The sequence below is a fragment of the Cricetulus griseus genome, unplaced genomic scaffold (genome assembly GCF_003668045.3).
Source record: "Cricetulus griseus strain 17A/GY unplaced genomic scaffold, alternate assembly CriGri-PICRH-1.0 unplaced_scaffold_164, whole genome shotgun sequence".
Taxonomy (NCBI): Eukaryota; Metazoa; Chordata; class Mammalia; order Rodentia; family Cricetidae; genus Cricetulus; species Cricetulus griseus.
In genome coordinates this window covers 17,311-38,790 of record NW_023276880.1, presented here as the reverse complement: position 1 = coordinate 38,790, position 21,480 = coordinate 17,311, and the positions used below count along the sequence as shown (strand labels likewise).

Genomic DNA, 21,480 nt, shown 5'->3' with positions numbered 1-21,480 from the left:
TATCTCTGTGTTAGGTTTATAAACAAAGGGATTGTACCAAAGAGGAAGCTTCTGTAATCTCAGTAAAACTAAACTTCAACAAAATGAATAGCTTTGAAATATTGGTTGTAGTTTCTTGGTTTGTAGCATGAGTGCCATGGAACAAATTTCTGTGAAAGATTTTAAAATTTTTCACAGAGAATAAAATGACTGTGTACTAAAAGTGTGAAGGAATAATGTTCCCTTTGCTACTGTGGGCTTTTACAGAGATGAGGAACTCCTGCAACTATGCTAAGTCTGGATAAGATCCTCATGATTTGCATGTGACTAGAGCACAATCCACTGTCTTGAATACTTTTTCAGTACCTAGCCAAACTCTCCATAAGGGTTTCTCCCAAATGCAACACAGCATGGTCTGGAGGGTCTCTCCTAAAATCCTAGTGCTGTTGATGCTTTGGCTGCCTAGTAAGGAAGATTTTCCTTGGAAATTTCTCAAAATGTTTTACTTAATTTTGCTTGAGTTAAAGGAACTCCTGTCATAATATTATTAATTGCATGTGTGCTTGCTTTTAATTTTCCAAATTCAAGTATCAGATAGGTCATCCAGGTTACCCAGTCTCTATTCTCCCTCTCTGCATGTCTGGGAGATAGAGTCAGAATCACAGGTAAGACAATTAAAGATACCAGCAAGAGTATGACTTTGTACTAACAGAAATCAGAAGACCCTATGCTCCTGACCTACATTCACTTTCCATTCAGGAGTTACCTTGAGTTTCAGTGGCCGTGGTTCGGGGACAGACTTTTCTCGCTGCCGGCAGTGGTACAAGTAAGGAGAAAAGTCACAGAGAGAGACAGAAATGAGAGAGTGGCCTTCCCTATGTACTCTGTTTTGTTCTTTTACCTATTGACTGCATTTCGAAGATGGCACAGGGAGGCTGATGTACATTAAAGTCTTCTTCATATCAGCACAATTTTATAGGCATGACAATTTATAGGCATGACAATTTATAGGCATGACAATTTATAGGCGTGACAATTTATAGGCATGACAATGCATCCCATGATTCCCTAAAAAAAAAAAAAGCCTATATGCCCAATGTATCTGGGTGAAAGTAGCAATTTGTATCCACAAAATGAAAGACAAGCCAACCTAGCTATTCAAAGAAGGGATTTTTTTTATTGCAGGGTACTATAATATGAATAATAGCCGTTACTATCTTTTGTGGTCCTGTACTCATTGAAGTAGATATGAAATTGTATTCACAAATGCTCACTCAGATTACAGAATCCTCTGCCAGAAATGTTTAGGTTATCTAATCATGCTTTCCTCATACCTCTTCAGAAGTCTACAACACCATTAGGTATTAAATAAATAAAATATAGTAATTTTTCTATTAGTGAAATTTCATGTTACTATAGAAAATGGATAAATTCATAATATGTAAATGGGTTCTTAGAAATATCATCATGAAGTTAAGGATCATAGTGAGAAAAATAACAAAACAGCCTTAATTAAATCATATAGCAAACAGAAAATACAATTTAACAGATTAACTAAAGATAACCAAATACAGATATAATTCATTTTCATTAAAGCTGAAAGTCATATTTTCAAATTGGTCAAAAGGCCATTCATCTGATTCTGAAGTAGTATGTTAGAAATATGAAATTTCAGTTTATAATTTACATTCTCATTTAAATGTTCTACATTTTAACAAGATATCCACACCAGACTGGCATGTTCTTTTTAATGAGTTTTATACTTTAGCTTGAGTCATTGCCATATTCATTATTTACTCAATGTCTACTATCATTGAGTTATGGTGTGTCCAGAAAAGGAGTTTTCATATGTACACTTTAAAATATTTTTAAAACATTTGGCTCTTACCTATGATAGTTGTTTAAACTGTAATCATTATCATGCCCTAGAAAATCTATTCACATCATTGCTTCCTCACGAGTGTCACCTAAGTGAGTGAATGTTTTAAATGGGGGCATGTTTGGATTCTCTCTGTTAAGGAGCTACCTGCTTCCTCGATGAGCCTATGGATTTAGGACCATGAGAAATATAGCAATGGTTTTTAAATAGCATTAAGTAACATCATGGTTCATTTTTACATTTTGACAAACGTACATTGTATACTTTGGTTACCTCATAGTATATGCATTATGGAATTCTCAAAACATATTTTATTTAAAAAGACTGAGATGTTTTAATAGGACATAAACATGAATATTCTATTTAATACCAGAGTGTGCAATACAATCTCTGGCTTTTTCCTTATCCTTTATGAGCACAGTGACAGAACAGGTTTTCATGGAAATCAGCAGTAAACTCCTGATGGAGACCTTTGGAAATGACATACATGTTATGCAGAAGTGAAGTGATTTTGATACTATTATAGGTAAGGGAAACTAAAGATGACAGGAAGGAGGAAAGAGGAGAGGAAGAAGAGGGAGAGGAATGCTACAATGTAATATGAAAAATTTTTACTTTACTGGTTTACTTCCTAAGTGTCGTGTTACAGTTTTAGACCTTATGTGATAGAAAATGATTAACCGGTTGGATCCAGGACACAATCACAAGAATTCTGACCAATGGGTTTAATGCATGCATGGGAAAACTACATGAGAGCATAAAGAAGTATGACAGGATGATATGGCCACAGATGATGGAATGCTACCTACAAAGTTTGAAACAATCAATGGGTAAAGTCTCCTTAATACCTATCTGGATCACCACCACACACTTCCTGTTCTTGACTGATTGATCTTGATTTTGTAGTTTTTCTCTTTAGAACTGTGACACACTACATCCCTTCCATTTAAAGTACAGATTTTGGTAATGCGTTACAAGCATTACTGGAACACTGGTGCAAATTTGGATCAGCAAACAAAATATGAGAAATATCTCAGAGTGATTTAATTTCATATTTTGACGTGGAAGATTCTTATACCTTCAGAAGAAAGCACATCAAATCCTGTATTTTAGCATGAAACTCCATGATGTATGGAAAATACATACTAAGGACTATTAAGCACAGCTGCTCCCAATCCTTGCTGAATGCCATTTGCCCATAGCACAGGCTAGTGTATGGGTACTTCTTCAACAATCTGGTCACAATCTGTACTGGCATCAGGTACAAGCAAGACAAAGGATGGGCATAGGAGTTTCCATTCATACTCCTAGGTCTATAAATGCTCTAGATTCTAGCTTAGAGAAGGATTACTTTTGTGAATTTCTCCAATAATAGTCAAAATTGCTGTTTGATCTTGGAAGAAAATTATGTAGAAATATTATTTGTGTGTATATTTCCTTTTAATTTTCCAGTCATTAGGGCTAGATGAAACATCCTAATAACCCAGTCAAGATCACACCCATCAGCATCTATAGGAGGGTGCAATCACCAAATCCAAGAATGTATCAGAAAAATCATCCACCATGATCAAGTAGGCTTCATCCCTGGGATGCAGGGTTGGTTCAACATTTGAAAATGTATCAATGTAATAAACCATATAAACCAACTGAAGAAGAAAAACCAAATGATTATCTCACTAGATGCTGAAAAAGCCTTTGAAAAAATCCAAAATTGCTTCATGATATAGTTCCTAGAGGGATCACTAATAACAGGAACATACCTGAACATAATTTAAAAAATAGAGTAAGCCAACAGCCAACATCAAATTAAATGGAGAGAAACTCAAAGCTATTTCTCTAAAATCAGGGACAAGACAATGCTGTTCACTCTCTCCATATCTCTTCAATATTGTCTTGAAGTTCTAGCTAGAGCAATAAGACAACAAAAGGATATTCAGGGGATACAAATTTGAAAAGAAGAAGTCAAACACTCACTGTTTGCACATGATATGATAGTATACATAAGTGACCTGAAAAACTCTACCAGGGAACTCCTATGGCTAACAAGTATCTTCAGCAAAGAGGCAGGATACAAGATTAACTCAAAAAAATCAGTAGCCCTACTATAAATGGATGATAAATGTGCTGAGAGAGAAATCAGAGAAACAACACACTTTATAATTACCACAAACAACATAAAATACCTTGGGGTAACCCTAACCAAAAAGTGAAACACCTGTATCATAAGAATTTTGAGTCTTTAAAAAAGAAATTAAAGAAGATACCAGAAAATGGAGGATCTTCCATGTTCTTGGATAGGTAGGATCAACACAGTAAAAATGGCAATCTCGACAAAAGCAATCTACAAATTCAAAGCAATCCCCATAAAAATCCCAGCACAATTCTTCACAGACCTTGAGAAAAAAATTTTCAACTTTATATGGAAATACAAAAGACCCAGGATAGCCAAAACAACCCTGTACAATAAAAGAACTTCTGGAGGCATCACCATCCCTGATTTCAAGCTCTATTATAGAGGTATAGTCTTGAAAACAGCACAAAAATAGACAGGTAGACAAATGGAATAGACTTGAAAACCCTGATATTAACTGGAATACCTATGAACACCTAATTTTTGACAAAGAAGCTAAAGCTATACTATGGAATAAGGAAAGCATCTTCAACAAATGTTGCTGGCATAACTGGATGCTGGGTTGGAGAAGAATGCAGATAGATCCATGTCTATTGCCATGCACAAAACTTAAGTCCAAATGGATGAAAGACCTCAACATAAATCCACCCACCCTGAACTTATTAGAAGAGAAAGAGGGAAATACCCTTGAATGAATTGGTACAGGACATGGCTTGCTGAACATTACACCAGTAACACAGACACTGAGATCCACAATTAATAAATGGGACCTCCTGAATCTGAGAAGCTTCTGGAAGGCAAAGGACACAGTCAACAAGACAAAATGACAACCCAGTGATTAGGAAAACATATTCACCAACCCCACATCCGACAGAATGCTGATCTGGAAAATTTACAAAGAACTCAAGAAGCTAGTCCCAAAACACCAAATAATCCAATTAAAAAGGGGTATACAGTACTAAATAGACAATTCTCAGTAGAGTAATCTAAAATGGCTGAAAGAAATATAAGAAAGTGTTCAAAATCCTTAGCTATCAGGGAAATGCAAATCATAACAACTCTGAGATACCATCTTACTCCAGTCAGAATGGCTAAAAGCAAAAACACCAATGATAACTTATACTGGAAAGCAGATGGATAAATGGAACACTTATCCACTGTTGGTGGGATTGAAAACTTGTACAGTCAATTTGGATATCTGTATGGTGATTCCTCAGGAAAATGGAAATCAGTCTACCTCTAGATTCAGCAATTCCACCCTTAGGCATATACCCAAAAGAAGCACATTCCTACAACAAGGACATCTGTTCAACGATGTTCATAGCAGCATTATTTGTCCTAGACAGAACCTGGAAGCAACCTAGATGCCTCTCAACTGAAGAATCAATAGAGAAGTACTCCCCAAAGTACTCAGCCGAGAAAACAAATGGAATCTTGATATTATCAGGCAAATGACGGAACTGGAAGAAACCATTCTGAGTAAGGTAACCCAGTCACAAAAAGACAGGCATTGTATGTACTCACTCACATATGGATTTTAGACACAGAGTAAAGGACTGCCAGCCTGAAGCCCAGGCTGCCAGAAAAGCTGGTAAACAAGGAAGACCCTAAGAGAGACAAGTGGTCCCCTGGAGAAGGGGAAATGGACAAGATCTCCTGAGAAAATTGGGAGCTTGGAGGGAAGGGAGTGGGAACTAGGAGAATGAGATGAGTAGAAGAGGAGGGGTGAGGAAGACCTGATGGGACAGGGAGGTTGAGTTTGGGGAAGAACAGAAGAGAGCTAGATAAGAGATACCCTAATAGAGGGAGACATTATAGGTTTAAAGAGAAATCAGGCACTAGGGAAATGTCTGGAGAGCTACAAAATAACACTAACAATCGAAGCAACAGAGGAGAGGCTACCTTAAAAGACCTCTTCTGATACTGAGATTGATGACAAATTCATATGCCATCATATAGCCTTCTTCCAGTAGCTGTTGGAAGTAGAAGCAGACACCCACAGCTAAAGCTTGAATTGAATTGAAATCCAGATGCAGAGAAGGACTATGAGCAAAGGGGTTCATACAAGGCTGGTGAAACCCACAGAAACAGCTGACCTGAACAAGGGAGAACTCTTGGTCCCCTTACTGATACCTGGGAAACCAGCATTGGACTGATCCAGACATGCTGAATGTGGTGTCAGTGAGGAGACCATGGAAATCTATAGGGCCTCTTGTAGTGGATTCGTGCTTTTTGCTAACATAGTAAAGGACTTTAGGAGCCAATCCTACATGGAGTGTTACTCTCTGAGCCCAGACACAAGGGGGTTGTCCTAGGCCATTTCCCAAAGAATAAGAGAGACTTGAAGACCCCCTATGGAAGTTCTCACCCTCCCTGGGGAGCAGAAAGTTTATGGGATAGGTAGGATGTTAGTTTGGGGGGGCAGAGGAGCAGGGGAAGGAGAGGAACCAGGGAATGCCATGTAAAGTAAATTTCTTTCTAATAAAAAAGGGAAAAAAAGAAGATGTATTTCCAATCCTGATACTAAAAAAAATTGGACTGTAAATTCTGCAAAACATCTGGTCTGCGGATGATTTACTCTGATTACAAGTCCCTGAATTTTTTGAAATATTTAGGGCTTGCTTGTATTTCATGTTTATTGAGGTTCTGGCAGCACATATGTTTGTGTACCATATGAGTGCAATATATTCAGATGACTGGAATAGGGGCACAGACATCCTGGATCTAGAGTTACAGACAGTTACTATCAGTCATGTGGGTGCTGGGAATCAAACCCATGTCCTCTGGAAGTGGAGACAGTGCTTTTAACTCTCTCTCTCTCTCTCTCTCTCTCTCTCTCTCTCTCTCTCTCTCTCCCCGTGTGTGTGTGTGTGTGTGTGTGTGTGTTGGCATACATGTCCTTTGAAATTTAGCTCTTTCCATAATTCTACTGCCCAGGAAATGATAGTTTTTCATGGAAGTCAGGAGGAACATTCCATATTTTTGATTCTAGTGTGGGGAATAGGACAGAGTTTTAGGATTTAGAAAAAAGTATATGATCCCTATCAAAAATACCACATTGAGTTTAAATCCTGCCAAAGAGAAACAGTGGCAGAAGTTAGTGAACACTGAAAGAACAATTAGGGTAGCCTTGACTCTCACTTCTGCTTCTTGGGTGGTTTATGTCATGACTTGAATCACTGTGGGAGGATTGCTATAACACTGTTGACAGTAATAATTTGCCACATCTTCAGGCTGAAGGCTGTTGATCTTGAGAGAAAACTGTGTGCCAGATCCACTGCCACTGAACCTTGATGGGATGCCATCTGCCAAGTTGCTTGCAGCATAGATCAGGAGCTTAGGATGTTCCCCAGGTTTCTGCTGATACCATGCTAAATAAGTGTAAATGTTCTGACTTGACTGGCATGTGATAGTGACACTTTCTCCCAGTGATGCTAACAGGATGTCTGGAGACTGAGTCATCTGAATGTCACATTTCGCACCTGAGATTGGAAAATTGAAAACAAATCTTCACACAATTAGTTTTGTTATAAAAGGATTTCCCAGAGACCAGGCAGGACTAACAAGAGTCAGATGAATGAATTTCCATTTCTGTCTTCCTTACCTGTAAGCCAAAGCAGCAGCAATCCCAGGAGGTGAGTGGGGGCCCTCATGTCTGTTCTGTGACTGGTGCGAAGCTTACTACAGCATAGGATGTGACCTGATTATAAAGAAGTTCTCAGGGCTGTGGGCTGTTTTCTGGGTGCATGCAAATCAGCAATGGCTGGGCACAGGTGCAGGGCTGTTGAGGTCAATGATTCATTAAATCCCTGTGGTTCTCCTATGTCTCAGATAAGACAGGCAGCTCCAGTCTATGTATTCCACCTCTTTTTCATTTCTGTAATTTTCAAAATAGGATTTCCTGTTCCATTTCCTTCAATTGCAGGGATTATGGCATATGGTATAATTCTCAGCAGTAGACAAATTTTTACATTTTCCTTTCATAGATATGCATAAATGTTATTGCTGTAGTTCAGATTTATCTTTTTGTTTCCTCTTTATATGTGGAACTGAATTTTAATTATAATATCACTCTTTTATCTTTCCTCCCTCTAAGATACCCAAAACATGCCACGTGTTGGTGGGGCACGCCTTTAATCCCAGCACTTTGAAGGCAGAGGCAGGTGGATCGCTATGAGTTTTAAGCCAAAGTGTTCTCCAGAGCGAGTGCCAGGATAGGATCCAAAGCTACACAGAGAAAACCTGTCTCAAAAAAACAAAATTTAAAAAACAAATACCCAAAACACCTCTTCCTGCTTGTCTTCAAATTCATGAACACATTTAGTTATATATTATTGTTATATATTAATCCAGGGACTGATTATTGATGTGCTCTTGCATGGGGAGGAGCAGCTCTTCATCCATGAGTTTATTCAGTTCTCTGTAATTCTTCATGAAGAATTGAATCCTCATGAATTTTTTTCCCAACCAGTTTTCCAGGTCCATTGGTATCCTCCTTGTTCAACTCACATTTGTGCATGTTGGTGAAATTTTAGTGGTATAGATTTGGATACTAGTAATAGATACAAGCTTAGAACCAACTCCCTGGTATTCTGGCACTTTATGATCTTTCTACTCTCTTATTCAAAATGTTCCCTAAACCTATGTCTATTGGAACTGTTCTCTACAACTACCAAGCAGCTTCTTGTTCATGATTATTCCCATTTGGGTAAAAAATAATATTGGAAGACATGTTTTGTAAATAAAGACAGGATCTTATGTAACTAACCAATTTTTTTTTCAGGCATGATACTAATCCCCCTGTCCAGGAAGGTCGTTGTTCAAGGCTAGTGTCCTAGGGCAGGTCTTTCTCAATCTACAAAACGTGGATTTCTTAGAGCTTGTTTGAAAGACAGACCCATTTCCACAGTGCTGTATATTCTACAAAATGCAGTAAGAAACTATCATCAATTTTCTGTACCCCCAAAAGAGTGACAAACAATACTGCTTTCATTATTTACTTCTTCCAGATGAAGACAGAGGTCATCACTAATGATAGCTTACTCTGAGGTAGAGCTCTTTTTCCTTAATAAATTGGAAATAGTTGTGAAATTATCAACTCTTAAAGTGCTACCCATAAGAGACTCCTGTTATTTTGTGCCATGGGTATTGGAGGGGTAAGAAAGAGTTTCTCCTTCTTTATACTGTAACAGAGTTTTCAGGGCAAATATGCATTTACTGAATTTTAATCCACCATTTAAAAAACAAATCTCACACATCATGGTGCATTCTCTGCTTAGAGCCTTAAGGCATCCTGGGGCACCTCTATGAGTTCCCATCACAAAGATGGTACCTCATCATCAAAAACAGTGTGTTAATATTTTCAACCCTTAAAACTGGAAGATTGGAATCCCCCAATACTCAGCTGCATAGTTCAGACATGTTATTACGTTGCCTCATGAAATTAAGGTGGGTGTTGAATATATGTAAGTGATTGGATTTATGATAGTACTTAATTTTTATGTATGTAATGATATCGAAATATCACTGAAGAAATTGAATAAAATATTAACCCTAGAAACTATAGTCTTTATCTCCAAAGACTTGAGCATTTTATGTAGAGATACTTATCAAGGCTTGGTTGATTCTCTGGTGCTTTCCTAGACCCCAGAACTTATCTGACACTGACAAAGTGGGCTGCCTAACCATTGTGTCCACATTTCCCTGGTAGTACGAGGTAGGGTGTTGATCATCTTAGGAGGATGCCGCATATTTGTGGGTGCTTTTCTTGTCTTGCCATTTATCCATGTCTGCCTAAGGTGTAGGTGAACATCTAATACACACTTTATAATTTCACATCTCTTGGGAGGGTTACTCATTCACCATTTCTATAGGAAATCATAGAAAGAAAAGAGACGCTGACAATGGGACATCTAGAAGACATAACAATGAAAGAGAAACTTCGGAATTAAATTATTGTATCACTGTTGCCCCCAGGACTCAGATTTTCCACAGCTAGTCCCCAGTACCAGAAACTGCATGTACAGGTTTCCACAATAGATCTGTAGATTTATTGATTCTATTCTATTGCTGTGAAGGCGTAACATGACCAAGCCAACTCTTATAAATGAAAGCACTTATCTGGGACTTATTTACAGGTTAGTTTATTTTCCTTCTATTAGGGAGCATGGCGGGCAGATGTGAGAGCTGAGAATTCTACATCTAGATAAATAATCTGTCATAAGATAGAGATACAGTCTTCCTGGGCTTTTGAAACCTCAAAGTCCATCTACAAGTGACACACTTCCTCCAAAATGGCCACATCTTAGTCATTTCAAATAGTGCCACTCTGTAGATATCAAACACGTGTGTGTATATATATATATATATATATATATATATATATATATGTGTGTGTGTGTGTGTGTGTGTGTGTGTGTGTGTTTAATAATTTACGTTAAGATGATTGTTGAGTCTGCTCATGGGACAGCAGGCAGATTCCAGCAAACCCAGAGTGTGAGAAGGCACTGGTAACAGGCCTGCCTCCATCCACAAGAAGAGAACTGACATCAGAGTATTGGAACCTTTTGCATCTACCAGAAGGGAACCTTAGTCACATACACACCAGGAGAGGAAGAGACTCCTGATACACCTACTGGAAGAAAGGATGGGAAGAAGGCAATATAAAAGGACATTCAACAACAGAAAAATGAATATGTCACCACCGGAGACTAGGGACCATACACCAGCAATACCTGAACATCACAATACAGATGAAGCAGAAGAGAATGACCTCAAAAACATCTTCATGAAAATGATACAGGGCTCAAAGAGGATAGGAGAAAATTCCTTAAAGAAATGGAAAAACCAAACAAACAAACAAAAATTACAAGATATCAATAAATATTTCAAGGAAACACTTCAAGACCTAAAAACTGAAATAGAAACAATAAAGAAAGCACAATATGAAACAATTATGGAAATGGAAAAGCTGGATAAATGATCAGATGTAGAGCCCTGGGTGAGGGCCTACCCTGCCTGGGGAATGGAGGGTGGATGGGAGAGGAGGGATGGTGGTGAGGGGAGGGAGAGGGAGAAGGGATCGACATGTGAAACAAGCTTGTTCCTAATTTGAACTAATAAAAAATAATAATAAAAGAAAGTGCTCAAAATCCTTGGCCATCAGAGAAATGCAACTCAAAACAACTCTGAGATACCATCTTATACTGGCCAGAATGGCTAAAATCAAAAACACCAATGACAGTCTAGGCTGTAGAGGATGTGGACAAAAAGGAACACTCCTCCACTGTTGGTGGAATGCAGACTTGTAAGACCACTTAGGAAATCAGTATGGTGGTTTCTCAGAATAATGAGATTCAGTCTACCTCAAGATCCAGCAATTCCTCTCTTGGGCATATACCCAAATAATGCAAGTTCACACAACGAGGACATATGTTCAACCATATTCATAGCAGCATTTTTTTCAGTAGCCAGAACTTGGAAGTAACCTAGATTCCCCTCAACTGAAGAATGTATAGAAAAATGTGGTATACTTATACAATGGAGTACTACTCAGCAGAAAAAAAGCAATGGAAACTTGAAATTTGCATGCAAGTGGATGGAACTAGAAGAAACCATCCTGAGTGTGGTAACCCAGTCACAAAAAGACAAGCATGGTATGTACTCACTCATATATGAATTTTAGACATGGAGCAAAGGATTACCAGTCTACAATCCTCTTCACCAAAGAAACTACGAAACAAGAAAGACTCTAAGAGAAAAATGCATGGACCCCAGACAAGGGGAAGTGGCAGGATCTCCTGAGCTAATTGGGAGCATGAATATAGGGGAGAGGGAGATGGCAGAATAACAGGAGGAGGAGAAGAGGAGGGAAGAAGGGGAAATTGATCATCAGAAATGTTGAATTTGGGGAAGAATAGAGAAGAACAGGATGAGAGATATCATATCAGAGGGAGCTATTATAGGTCTGAGGAGAGATCTGGCACTAGGGAGATTTCCAGAGATCTACAAGGATAAAAAAACTGACAATCTAGGCAATGGTGGAGAGGATACCCTAAATGTTCTTCCCCTATAATGAGATGGATGTCTAATTTATATTCCATTGTAGAGCCCTCATCAAGGGGTTGATGGAAACAGAGGCAGACACCCACATATATACACTGAACTGAACTCTGGATCCCAGTTGCAGAGAGGGAGGATTGAAGACCAAAGGGGTTGGTACCAGGCTGGTGAAATCCACAGAATCAGCAGGCCAGAACAAGTGGTACCATATCAACCCCAGAATGCTGTCTGGGAGGCCAGCACAGAACTAATCCAGACCCCTGAACATGGATGACAATGAGGAGGCCTCTGCAATCTATGGGGCCCCTGGTAGTGGATCAGTACTTTTCCCTGAAATACTACGTTAAGGGATTTTCTCTCACCCTGGGCACATCGGGAGGGCCTAGGCCCAGGCCAGGATGATGTGGTGGACTTTGGGGAGCCCCTGTCGAGGTCACAACCCTGCCTGGTGAGTGGAGGGGTGATAGGGTGCAGGTTAGGTGGGGGGTTGGGGGAGAGCCGGCGGGAGGGGAGGGAGACAGAGAAAGGATTGACTTGTGAAGCAAACTTGTTCCTAATTTGAACTAATAAAAATAAAAAGCTTGTATGCTTAAAAAAAACACTTATTTTAAATTGTAAATATACATACTTATTTCTGAGCAGTGTCACAAATTGACATCTCAAATCACTAGTCCATTACAGTGTACCATATGTAATGAACTGCATGGGGTATTCAACTCTATTTTATTAAGTGGCTTTATATTACTTTATCTCATACAACAGTACACAAATGAAAGTTTCTGATTTACGCTTATGATTTTTGAAGGATATGCTTGTCAAATGAACTTTTGACATAATGTTTCCAATTAATATATTTTATTTGTTGTATCCCCATTATTTCCCAATTTCTCAGTGTTTCCCAATTTCTTATTTAGCAAGGCTTGGGATGCATATTTTAGTGTCTACACGTGTATCTGAGTGTATTTGCATCATATTCATTTTTCTCTCACCATGTAAAGTAAGGGACATTCAAGTCTTTGCCCCCTCCCCCTTTTTGTTTTTCCAGTAACAATAGGATTTACACTGACCATCATCCTTTTTGTTTTCCTACAGGCTCTGAACTGGTCTATTACATATCTCTCCAGCAGAGGACAGTGTTTATATTTATCTAGCTAAGGACACAAGTATTACAGCTGATGATGACTATAACACAATGAATAAGACAAAGCAATTCCAAGGCTCTTGAACCACTTAGTATCACAAATGACACCAGGCATTTGATCCCTTCTGTCAGACTTGTCTGAGCACAATTTGTTGGCACAGACACTGGAATATGGAGACCCCGAGTACTTGCAGTCCTCAGAGAAAATACCAAACTTCTCCCAGATGCTCACCTCTATTTATACCAATAACCTTAGCTCAGGAGGAGCAGAAATACAGGGTTCTCTTAGAAGCAACATAAGACATAGTGTTGGATTCATGATAGATGCTACAAAACCAACACTCCTTTCTTTCTGTTTCAGAAAGGAGGGCTTTTCAAAGCTGAACTTCTGTGAAAAAGAAAAGCCCTGAAATTGCCTGAGTCCCAGTTCACACACTGGGACATTGGTTTTCCTAGTACTTTGTATGTTGAGGGTCATTGAATTAGAAGGGGATGAATAGGAACAACCTTATTTGAGTATCTGCCAGAGAAAGGAAGAGGAAGAGATGGCTCATCAGGTTTTCCAGTGTACATTCCAGTCATCCTCCCCTGAGCTTTATCATGGAAAAATAAGTTCCATATTTTAAAGAAAAGAATCAGCATGACATGTAGGTGATTTCTAAGTTTAGCTATTAAAAATAAATGGAAATAATAAGTACAATAAAGCTATAACACTGTAGAAAAAAAGCAAAACAAAAACAGAGTTTTAGTGTTCACTAAATTAAATGCAAATAAGTAAAAGCAGAAGTATGTTTTTGAGTTAAGAACATCTAGTTTACAACCTGCTATTGCATATTTACTCCTCAGAGGCCACAAATAGCTCCTACTTGCTTTTAAGAGAATAAACTCAGAAAAAAAAGAAGTTTGTAGTCAGATGCAGAGGTCAGACAACAAGATGGGTTTGCTGGTACAAACTGTCAACTTGCTGCTCCTCACCATCAAGGGTGAGAAATATGGGAGGCTCAAAGCTTACACTCAACATTCCTCCCCTTGAAGAAGTTTTAGTTTAAAATATTCACCTTTTTTCTTCCTTCCTTCCTTCCTTCCTTCCTTCCTTCCTTCTTTCTTTATTTATTTCCTTTCTTGCTATCTCTCCTCTACTTCTTCTTTGTCATGTTTTCTTCTTTACATAGTGAGTGGTAGGAAGATATGTTGCAATCGTGATCTACTAACTTCTATCTTTCTTCATCTTCATCCTCTATCATCTGTCAGGCTATCATAAATGCCATCTCAAATAACTTCCCCTGCTTCTATTCAAATATGGGAGCCACTCATAAGCTCTGATTTGTAGTATATCCAAACTTGTTTCTGGATTTTTAGATCTCTTCAGTGGCAGTGGATCTGCTTATACTCTCAATAATCAGCAGTATGGAGTTTGAAGAGGTTGCCAATTATTAATAACATAGCAGAGAAGTCCCCCTTTCACACAGTTCTACAAACCCAAATAAAGCAACTTTCAGCTTCTCAGGATCAGTATGGAGTTTGAAGAGGTTGCCAATTATTAATAACATAGCAGAGAAGTCTCCCTTTCACACAGTTCTACAAACCCAAATAAAGGAACTTTCAGCTTCTCAGGATCCATCTAATCTCTCCCTCAGAAAATCAATATGGTCAGGAGTTGGACTAACGTGTTACAGAATCTACATATTTTTCTATATTGGAAGTGTGTTTGAGTTTCATGCAAAGTCTTCAAGCAGCCCCTCTCTTAAAAAAAGAAGAGTAAAGCATAGATGGAGATAATGGGATAAGACAACCAGAGGCCACATCTTTGTAGCATACTCTGCAGAGGAATATGTTAGAGCTGTGATTCACATTTTCTGAACTTCACACTGATTCTCCACAGAATGTCATTGGGATTTTGAGAATATATGCATGGGGTTATAAAGTCTCATTTTCATATTTTTTTCACTTTAGTGAAGTATAACATCTCATTCAAAGAGCAGTTCTTCATCAGAGACAACCTGCATTTTGACAGGAAGCATCTAAGCAATGAAAGCACAGTTCTCTATCACCTCTCACAGAGGTGGACAATATGGGTGAAAACATCATAGTACATTTTTGCAGAACATGAAGCACCATGGAAATGGGCATTCTAAAAGCCAGCACTAATATAAGATTGTAAAAGTTTCAAATTATGACATAGTGTCTTCATTCTACTAGCTAAATTTTAGGTTGAGAATTTTATATTTTAGAGTTTGGTAGTACTCAAATAGACACACGCCCGCGTGCGTGCGCGCGCACGCGCGCGCGCACACACACACACACACACACACACACACACACACACACACATATATATATATATATATATATATATATATATATATATGAATGGCATCAATAACATCTACAGCTCCTTATACCCTATAAAAGGACCATATACTCATAGTCATATATGTCCTTTATAGAACTGTAACCTATTTGACAGTCCTTGCTTTGGGAGAAAATGCAACAAGGAAATTCGACATTAAAAATGATATAAATCAGAATAAGGTCCAAAGACAATACTGTTCTTTGGTCTCACAAGAGAAATATGAATTTACAAATAAGCATTACTGCCACTGTTATCTGAGACTTAATTCAACCATGAACCTTTAAAAAGTAAGTTTGTGGACTAGTCCTCTGACTGTGGCCAGTCATTGCTGATTTGCATGTGAGCAAAGCACATCCCACTGCCCTGAGGACTTCTTCAAAGTCAGGTCAAACCTTGTGCTGGAATCAGACTTTGATGGGTCAAAGCACAGACATGATGGCTGCTACTCAGCTCCTAGGTTTGCTGCTACTCTGTTTTACAGGTAAGGATGACAGCATTGGAAATTTATCCAGCTGGGTGTAGTCAGTACGTCCTAGTCTTTGGGAACCTTCTCTTCTAATAGGATTAATTGTGAGTAAATTTGCTTTCAATTTTTTAATCCCAGGTGCCAATTGTGAAATCCAGATGATTCAGTCTCCAGCCTCCCTGTCTGTATCTCTGGGAAAAAGTGTCACCATCAAATGTCTGGCAAGTGAAGACCTTTACGGGAATTTAGCATGGTATCAGCAGAAACTAGAGGAACCTCCTAAGCTCCTGATCTATAATACACATAGCTTGAAAGATGGGGTCCCTTCAAGATTCAGTGGCAGTGGATCTGGCACACAGTATTCTTTTGAGATAACCAACCTGCAGTCTGAAGATGTTGCAAGTTATTTCTGTCAGCAGGATTACAGTACCCCTCCCACAGTGATTTAAACCATGACATAAACCACCCAGGGAAGCAGAAGTGAGTCAAGGCTGCCCCAGTTGCTCCTTCAGATGTTGCTAGTGATAAGAGTGTTTCCCTTTGTCAGAATTTAGAGGTCAACATGATGATTTTGTGTAGTAATCATAGAAACATTTCTTACCACAAATTGCCCTCTTGTCCAGGCCAAACAACATTAAAGACACAGGAATGGTTCACATGAAGAGCAGACTCAAGGCAACATTTGAGATTCATAGAGCAGAAATCAATCACACATAGTCTCTCTCTCTCTCTCTCTCTCTCTCTCTCTCTCTCTCTCTGTCTCTCAGGCACACACACACACACACAGAGAGAGAGAAAGACAGACAGAGAGAGAGAGAGAGAGAGAGAGAGAGAGAGAGAGAGAGGGAGAGGAGAGATGAGAGAGACTTACACCTCTACATAACACATATACACCAAACTGCAGTAATTTATATTTGAGCGAGAAAATGATTATCTAGCTATAGCATTAAAATTCTGAGAAAGTAGGCTTCTAACACAACAACAGGGTCATTTCAACGCATAGCTTCATAGAACCCTCTAGCATGGCCAGAACATGACTAAAGAATACTGATTGGTCTTTCAGAGGACCTTTTTAGAGTCTGAACATCCACACGACTGCTAACAACTGTTGATAACTACAGGTCCAGCATCTCTGAGCATCTCTTCATTTCTCTGAGACTTTGCACTGATAAGTTACACAAAATGTAAGACAGAAAATACATGTACATATACAATTAAAATGACTTAAATATTTGAAAACCCTAAGGGACTAATATTCAGACAAACTGATATTGGGAACAAATGTTTCTCAGAATCTGGAGTCCATTTTTTTTTGTTTTTACCTCAAGTAAGGCTTCCTGACAATAGGCTCCTAAGGTAAATTTTCAACTCTCATATTGTATTCATGGGGAGTCCTCTATTAACTGTCCCTTCCTATCTGTACTAGGAGCACACGTGTCTTAATTGCCTCACTATTGCAGTGGAAAATATCTTGACTTTCCAATTTATGAAAGAAAGTATCTAAATTTCATGTTCATGGTTCCATAAGGATAAACTATTATCAGCATGGTGGAAAGCATAGCTGCAGACAGGAAAAAGGTTTAAGGATTTGTTGTAGATAACTTTAATATATGTATGCCCCAGATCTGTCCCAGGAGTAGTAGCTAAGAGTTTACATCTGTATGTGCAAGGAGACAGAGAAGCAGAGAGCTAACTGGAAATTCAACAGAACCTCACCAAGCTTCATGCATATCACTCTCCAAAGAAACAATAATGCTATTCGAACCCATGATTTCATAGTAATCTCTAGAATGGAAAAGTACACTCCAATATATAGTGAGGCAGGATTATTTGACCAATTCACCCTACAACTGACATTTAGCAGAAAAGAGGATCCTTAGAATAGGATTTAACAGAAACTCTCCTATTTATTATCATATGCATATTTGATCATTCATTACAATCATATGCATCATGGGAATAATATATGTATATCAAAAGAAGCTTATAAACGAAAAAGAGAAAAGCATATACATTAAAAGTCTCAGAAACCAACACTTCCTTTTTCTGGATCAGAAATAGATACTCATAGAATTATCTGTTGAGTAAATTTTACAGATATTTTTGTTCTATTGCAATGTATGTGTCCTGTACTTCACTTTAATTTTACTTAAAATCCTTGATACCTTGTTCCAACATAGATCACAGTAAGACATTCTTCTATAAGGCGAAAAGAGAGTTACAGCCCCATTTTTTCTATTATCAATATAGTTGTTTACATCCAGAAGACACCCACATTTTTAATGCAACTTCTTGTTTTCTACCTGTTCTATGACAGTATGAAGTTTCTCTTTTAACTGAACTGAAAATTGGTGAAGATATTTCAAAGATTGCATATAGATATTATAAATATGACCCAAGAAATAACTTTCTGAAAATTCCACGGCAGTAACCACAATTGATTTTTACTAACATGATTCTAGAATAATACTGAGATTCTGAAGAGGCCTAAAAATAGCCTGTACCTTAAAAAGTAGAGAGCACTGTGTTCAGAATAGCACAAGAGAAATCCAATGTTTTGAGTAAAAATGTTAGTGAATTTAAGAACCTGGAAGTGAATTCATAGTTGCTATGCAGACTCCAATTTCTATTATTGAGAGGATACACAAAGCTTACACAGGTATTTACCAGGTCTTCTAAATATATACTGTAGGTTTTAGCTTAGTGCTGGTGTGGGATTCCTGAGTGGAAAGAGAAACCCTTGTTTTTGTGCATGGCTATAGGACTCTTTTTTTATCCACTGGGTTGCTTTCTCCAACATTGATATGATGGATTTGCCCCCTCCTACAGCTCACTCTGTAGACTAAGGGAGTCTCAAACTCAGAGATCTGCCTGCCTCTAACTCCCCATCACATGTGCTGGGATTAAAGATGTGCACCACCACTTCCCAGCTTCTACAAAACATTCTTATCATACTTTTGATTTTGGAAATACAAGTATAACTAATAAAGTAATTCTTTTTTTCAAGAATGTAGATACTAAATTTGGGTTTTCTCTAATGCTCATTTAGACAGCTATATTGAGCAGAGAATCTCCAAATCCTGTTGCCCTCAGGCATGTCCAGGAGATCAAGTGTTGGTGTTCTGATGTTCTTCATTCCCTATAACATGTTCCTAGAATATTTTTAATCCTTACCGTGTAAACAGATCATGAAACTTTATGAAGTTTCTAATAGATACTGAATCAGTTGCTTTTTGATTCCATGTTTCATAATAGGACAGCTAATGGAGGAAAAAATATAGGATAATAGTTATCTCAGAAGTACACTTCAAGAAGTGTTGACAATGATATGGCATTGTCAGTTGTTATAACTAATGTTGTATATATTGAACAGAAGAAGAGTAATGTCATTTATGCACAGTATAATGGCATTAAGCACTAGTGTTGTGCACTTGTAGGTAGAACACCAATACACATAAAGTTATATGTTTTTATATAAATTATATATTTAGTCATACTTATTACTCATTATTACTTATTTTGCCTTCTCTCATTGGTTTAGCTATATTCTGTTTCTTTTATTTATTTTCATTTTGTTTTATTTAAAGAAAAAGATAATTATACAAATTGAAAAATACATATTAGTACACAATATATTGTGATTATTCTCCCCCAACATGTCTAATCATCTTCTCCATTCCTTAAATCCCTCTGCAAATCCATATCCATCCCCATTTATGTGATTTCCTGTGTGTGTGACTTTTTTTATCATGTCCACCTGTATGAATATTGGATTGGAAATATTCATTAAAGCTTAATGCAGTTATCAGTGGGTGCACAGCTGAAAGCAATCCTGCAAATGGATAGTTAACCAATGAATGCTAAGGACACTGCTCCCCTAGCAATCCATAATTCACTATTGTCAGGCCCATTATTGTGCAGATGCCATGCACACACCATGGAAACATTGTGGTGGTAATTGCTCTGTTTTCTCCAGAAGATGACATTCACAAGTTTTCTTCCTATTTTCCTGAGATACCTTTCTGAGCAGTAGAGAGAATGGTGGGAATGACATGTTTATGGCTTAGTATTCTCCATTCACTTACTAGTACTTTGTGAAGCAATGATTTTCTAGTCATCACTATTCACTGTAAAGATGTTTTTCTGATTAAGAATCAACAAGGCATTTTTTCTATTTTTTATTTAATTTAGAGACAAGATTATTCTACATATCAATCTGAGTTCCCTCTACCATTCCTCCTCCCCCATCCCTCACCAACCCTCTATCCAATCCCCTTTCTGCTCACCAGGGAGGATAAGGCTTTCCATGGGAGATATTCACAGTCTATCATATCTTTTGGAGCAGGGCCTAGGCCCTCCCCCATGTTTAAAGGCTGAGAGAGTATCCCTCTATGTTGGAATGGGCTCCCAAATTCCATACAAATGCTAGGGATCAATACTGATCTGTTTCCAGAGGGCCCATAAATTGCTGAAGTCTCCTCAATTACACAACACATTCAAGGGATCTGGATAAGTTCTATGCTTGTTTCCCATCTATCAGTCTGGGGTCCATGAGGTCACGCTTGTTCATGTCAGCTGTTTCTGTGGGTCTTGACCCTTTTTCTCATCACTCCTCCCTCCTGCAACTATTCCAGGAGGTCAGTTCACTGTTTAGCTGTGGGTGTCTGCTTCTACTTCCATCAGCTGCAGGATGAAGGCTCCAGGATGGCAAATAAGGTAGCCATCAATCTCATTATTAGCGGAGGGCATTTATGGTAGTCTCTCTACTGTTGCTTAGATTGTTACTTGGTGTCTTTCCTTTTATATCTCTGTACATTTCCCTAGTGCCAGATTTCTCTTTAAACCTATAATGGCTCCCTCTAATATCGTATCTCTTTTCTTGCTCTCCTCTATTCTCTCCCCCCAACTCAACCTTCCTGCTCCTCTCCGCTCTCTTTCCCCCTTCTCTTTCAACTAGCTCCAACTCCCCTCCCACTATGCTTCCAATTTTCCAGAAGATCATGTCCTTTCCCCTTCTCCAGAGGAATATGTATGTCTCTCTTAGCGTATTCCTTGTTTCCTAGCTACTTTGGTGGTGTGCATTTCAGGCTGGTAAGCATTTACTCTATGTCGAAAATCCATATATGAGTGAGTACATACCATGTTTGTCTTTTTGTGACTGGGTTACATCACTCAGGATGGTTTCTTTCAGTTCCATCTATTTTCTGTGAATTTCAAGATTCCATTGTGGTTTTTTTCTCTGCTGAGTAGCACTCAATTGTTTAAGTATATCTCTATGCATTCTTCATTTGTGGGATATGTAGGTTGTTTTCATGTTCTGGCTATTACAAATAATGCTGCTATGAGCATAGTTGAACAGATGTCCTTGTTGTATGAATGAGCTTCTTTTGGGTATATGCCAAAGAGTGGAATTGCTAGATCTTGTTGTAGAATGATTCCCATTTTCCTGAGGAATCATCTTACTGATTTT

At 38.3% G+C, this 21,480-nt stretch overlaps 2 gene segments (V, D, J or C); one reads left to right on the top strand and one right to left on the bottom strand.

The window, feature by feature from the left end:
* Positions 1–7,148: 7,148 nt before the first annotated feature.
* On the bottom strand, positions 7,149–7,642 carry LOC113838707. The segment is given in 2 exon segments: positions 7,149–7,471; positions 7,594–7,642. Coding segments are annotated over 2 exon segments (372 nt in total).
* Positions 7,643–15,976: 8,334 nt separating this feature from the next.
* LOC103162648 lies at positions 15,977–16,459 on the top strand. The segment is given in 2 exon segments: positions 15,977–16,025; positions 16,149–16,459. Coding segments are annotated over 2 exon segments (360 nt in total).
* Positions 16,460–21,480: the final 5,021 nt, after the last annotated feature.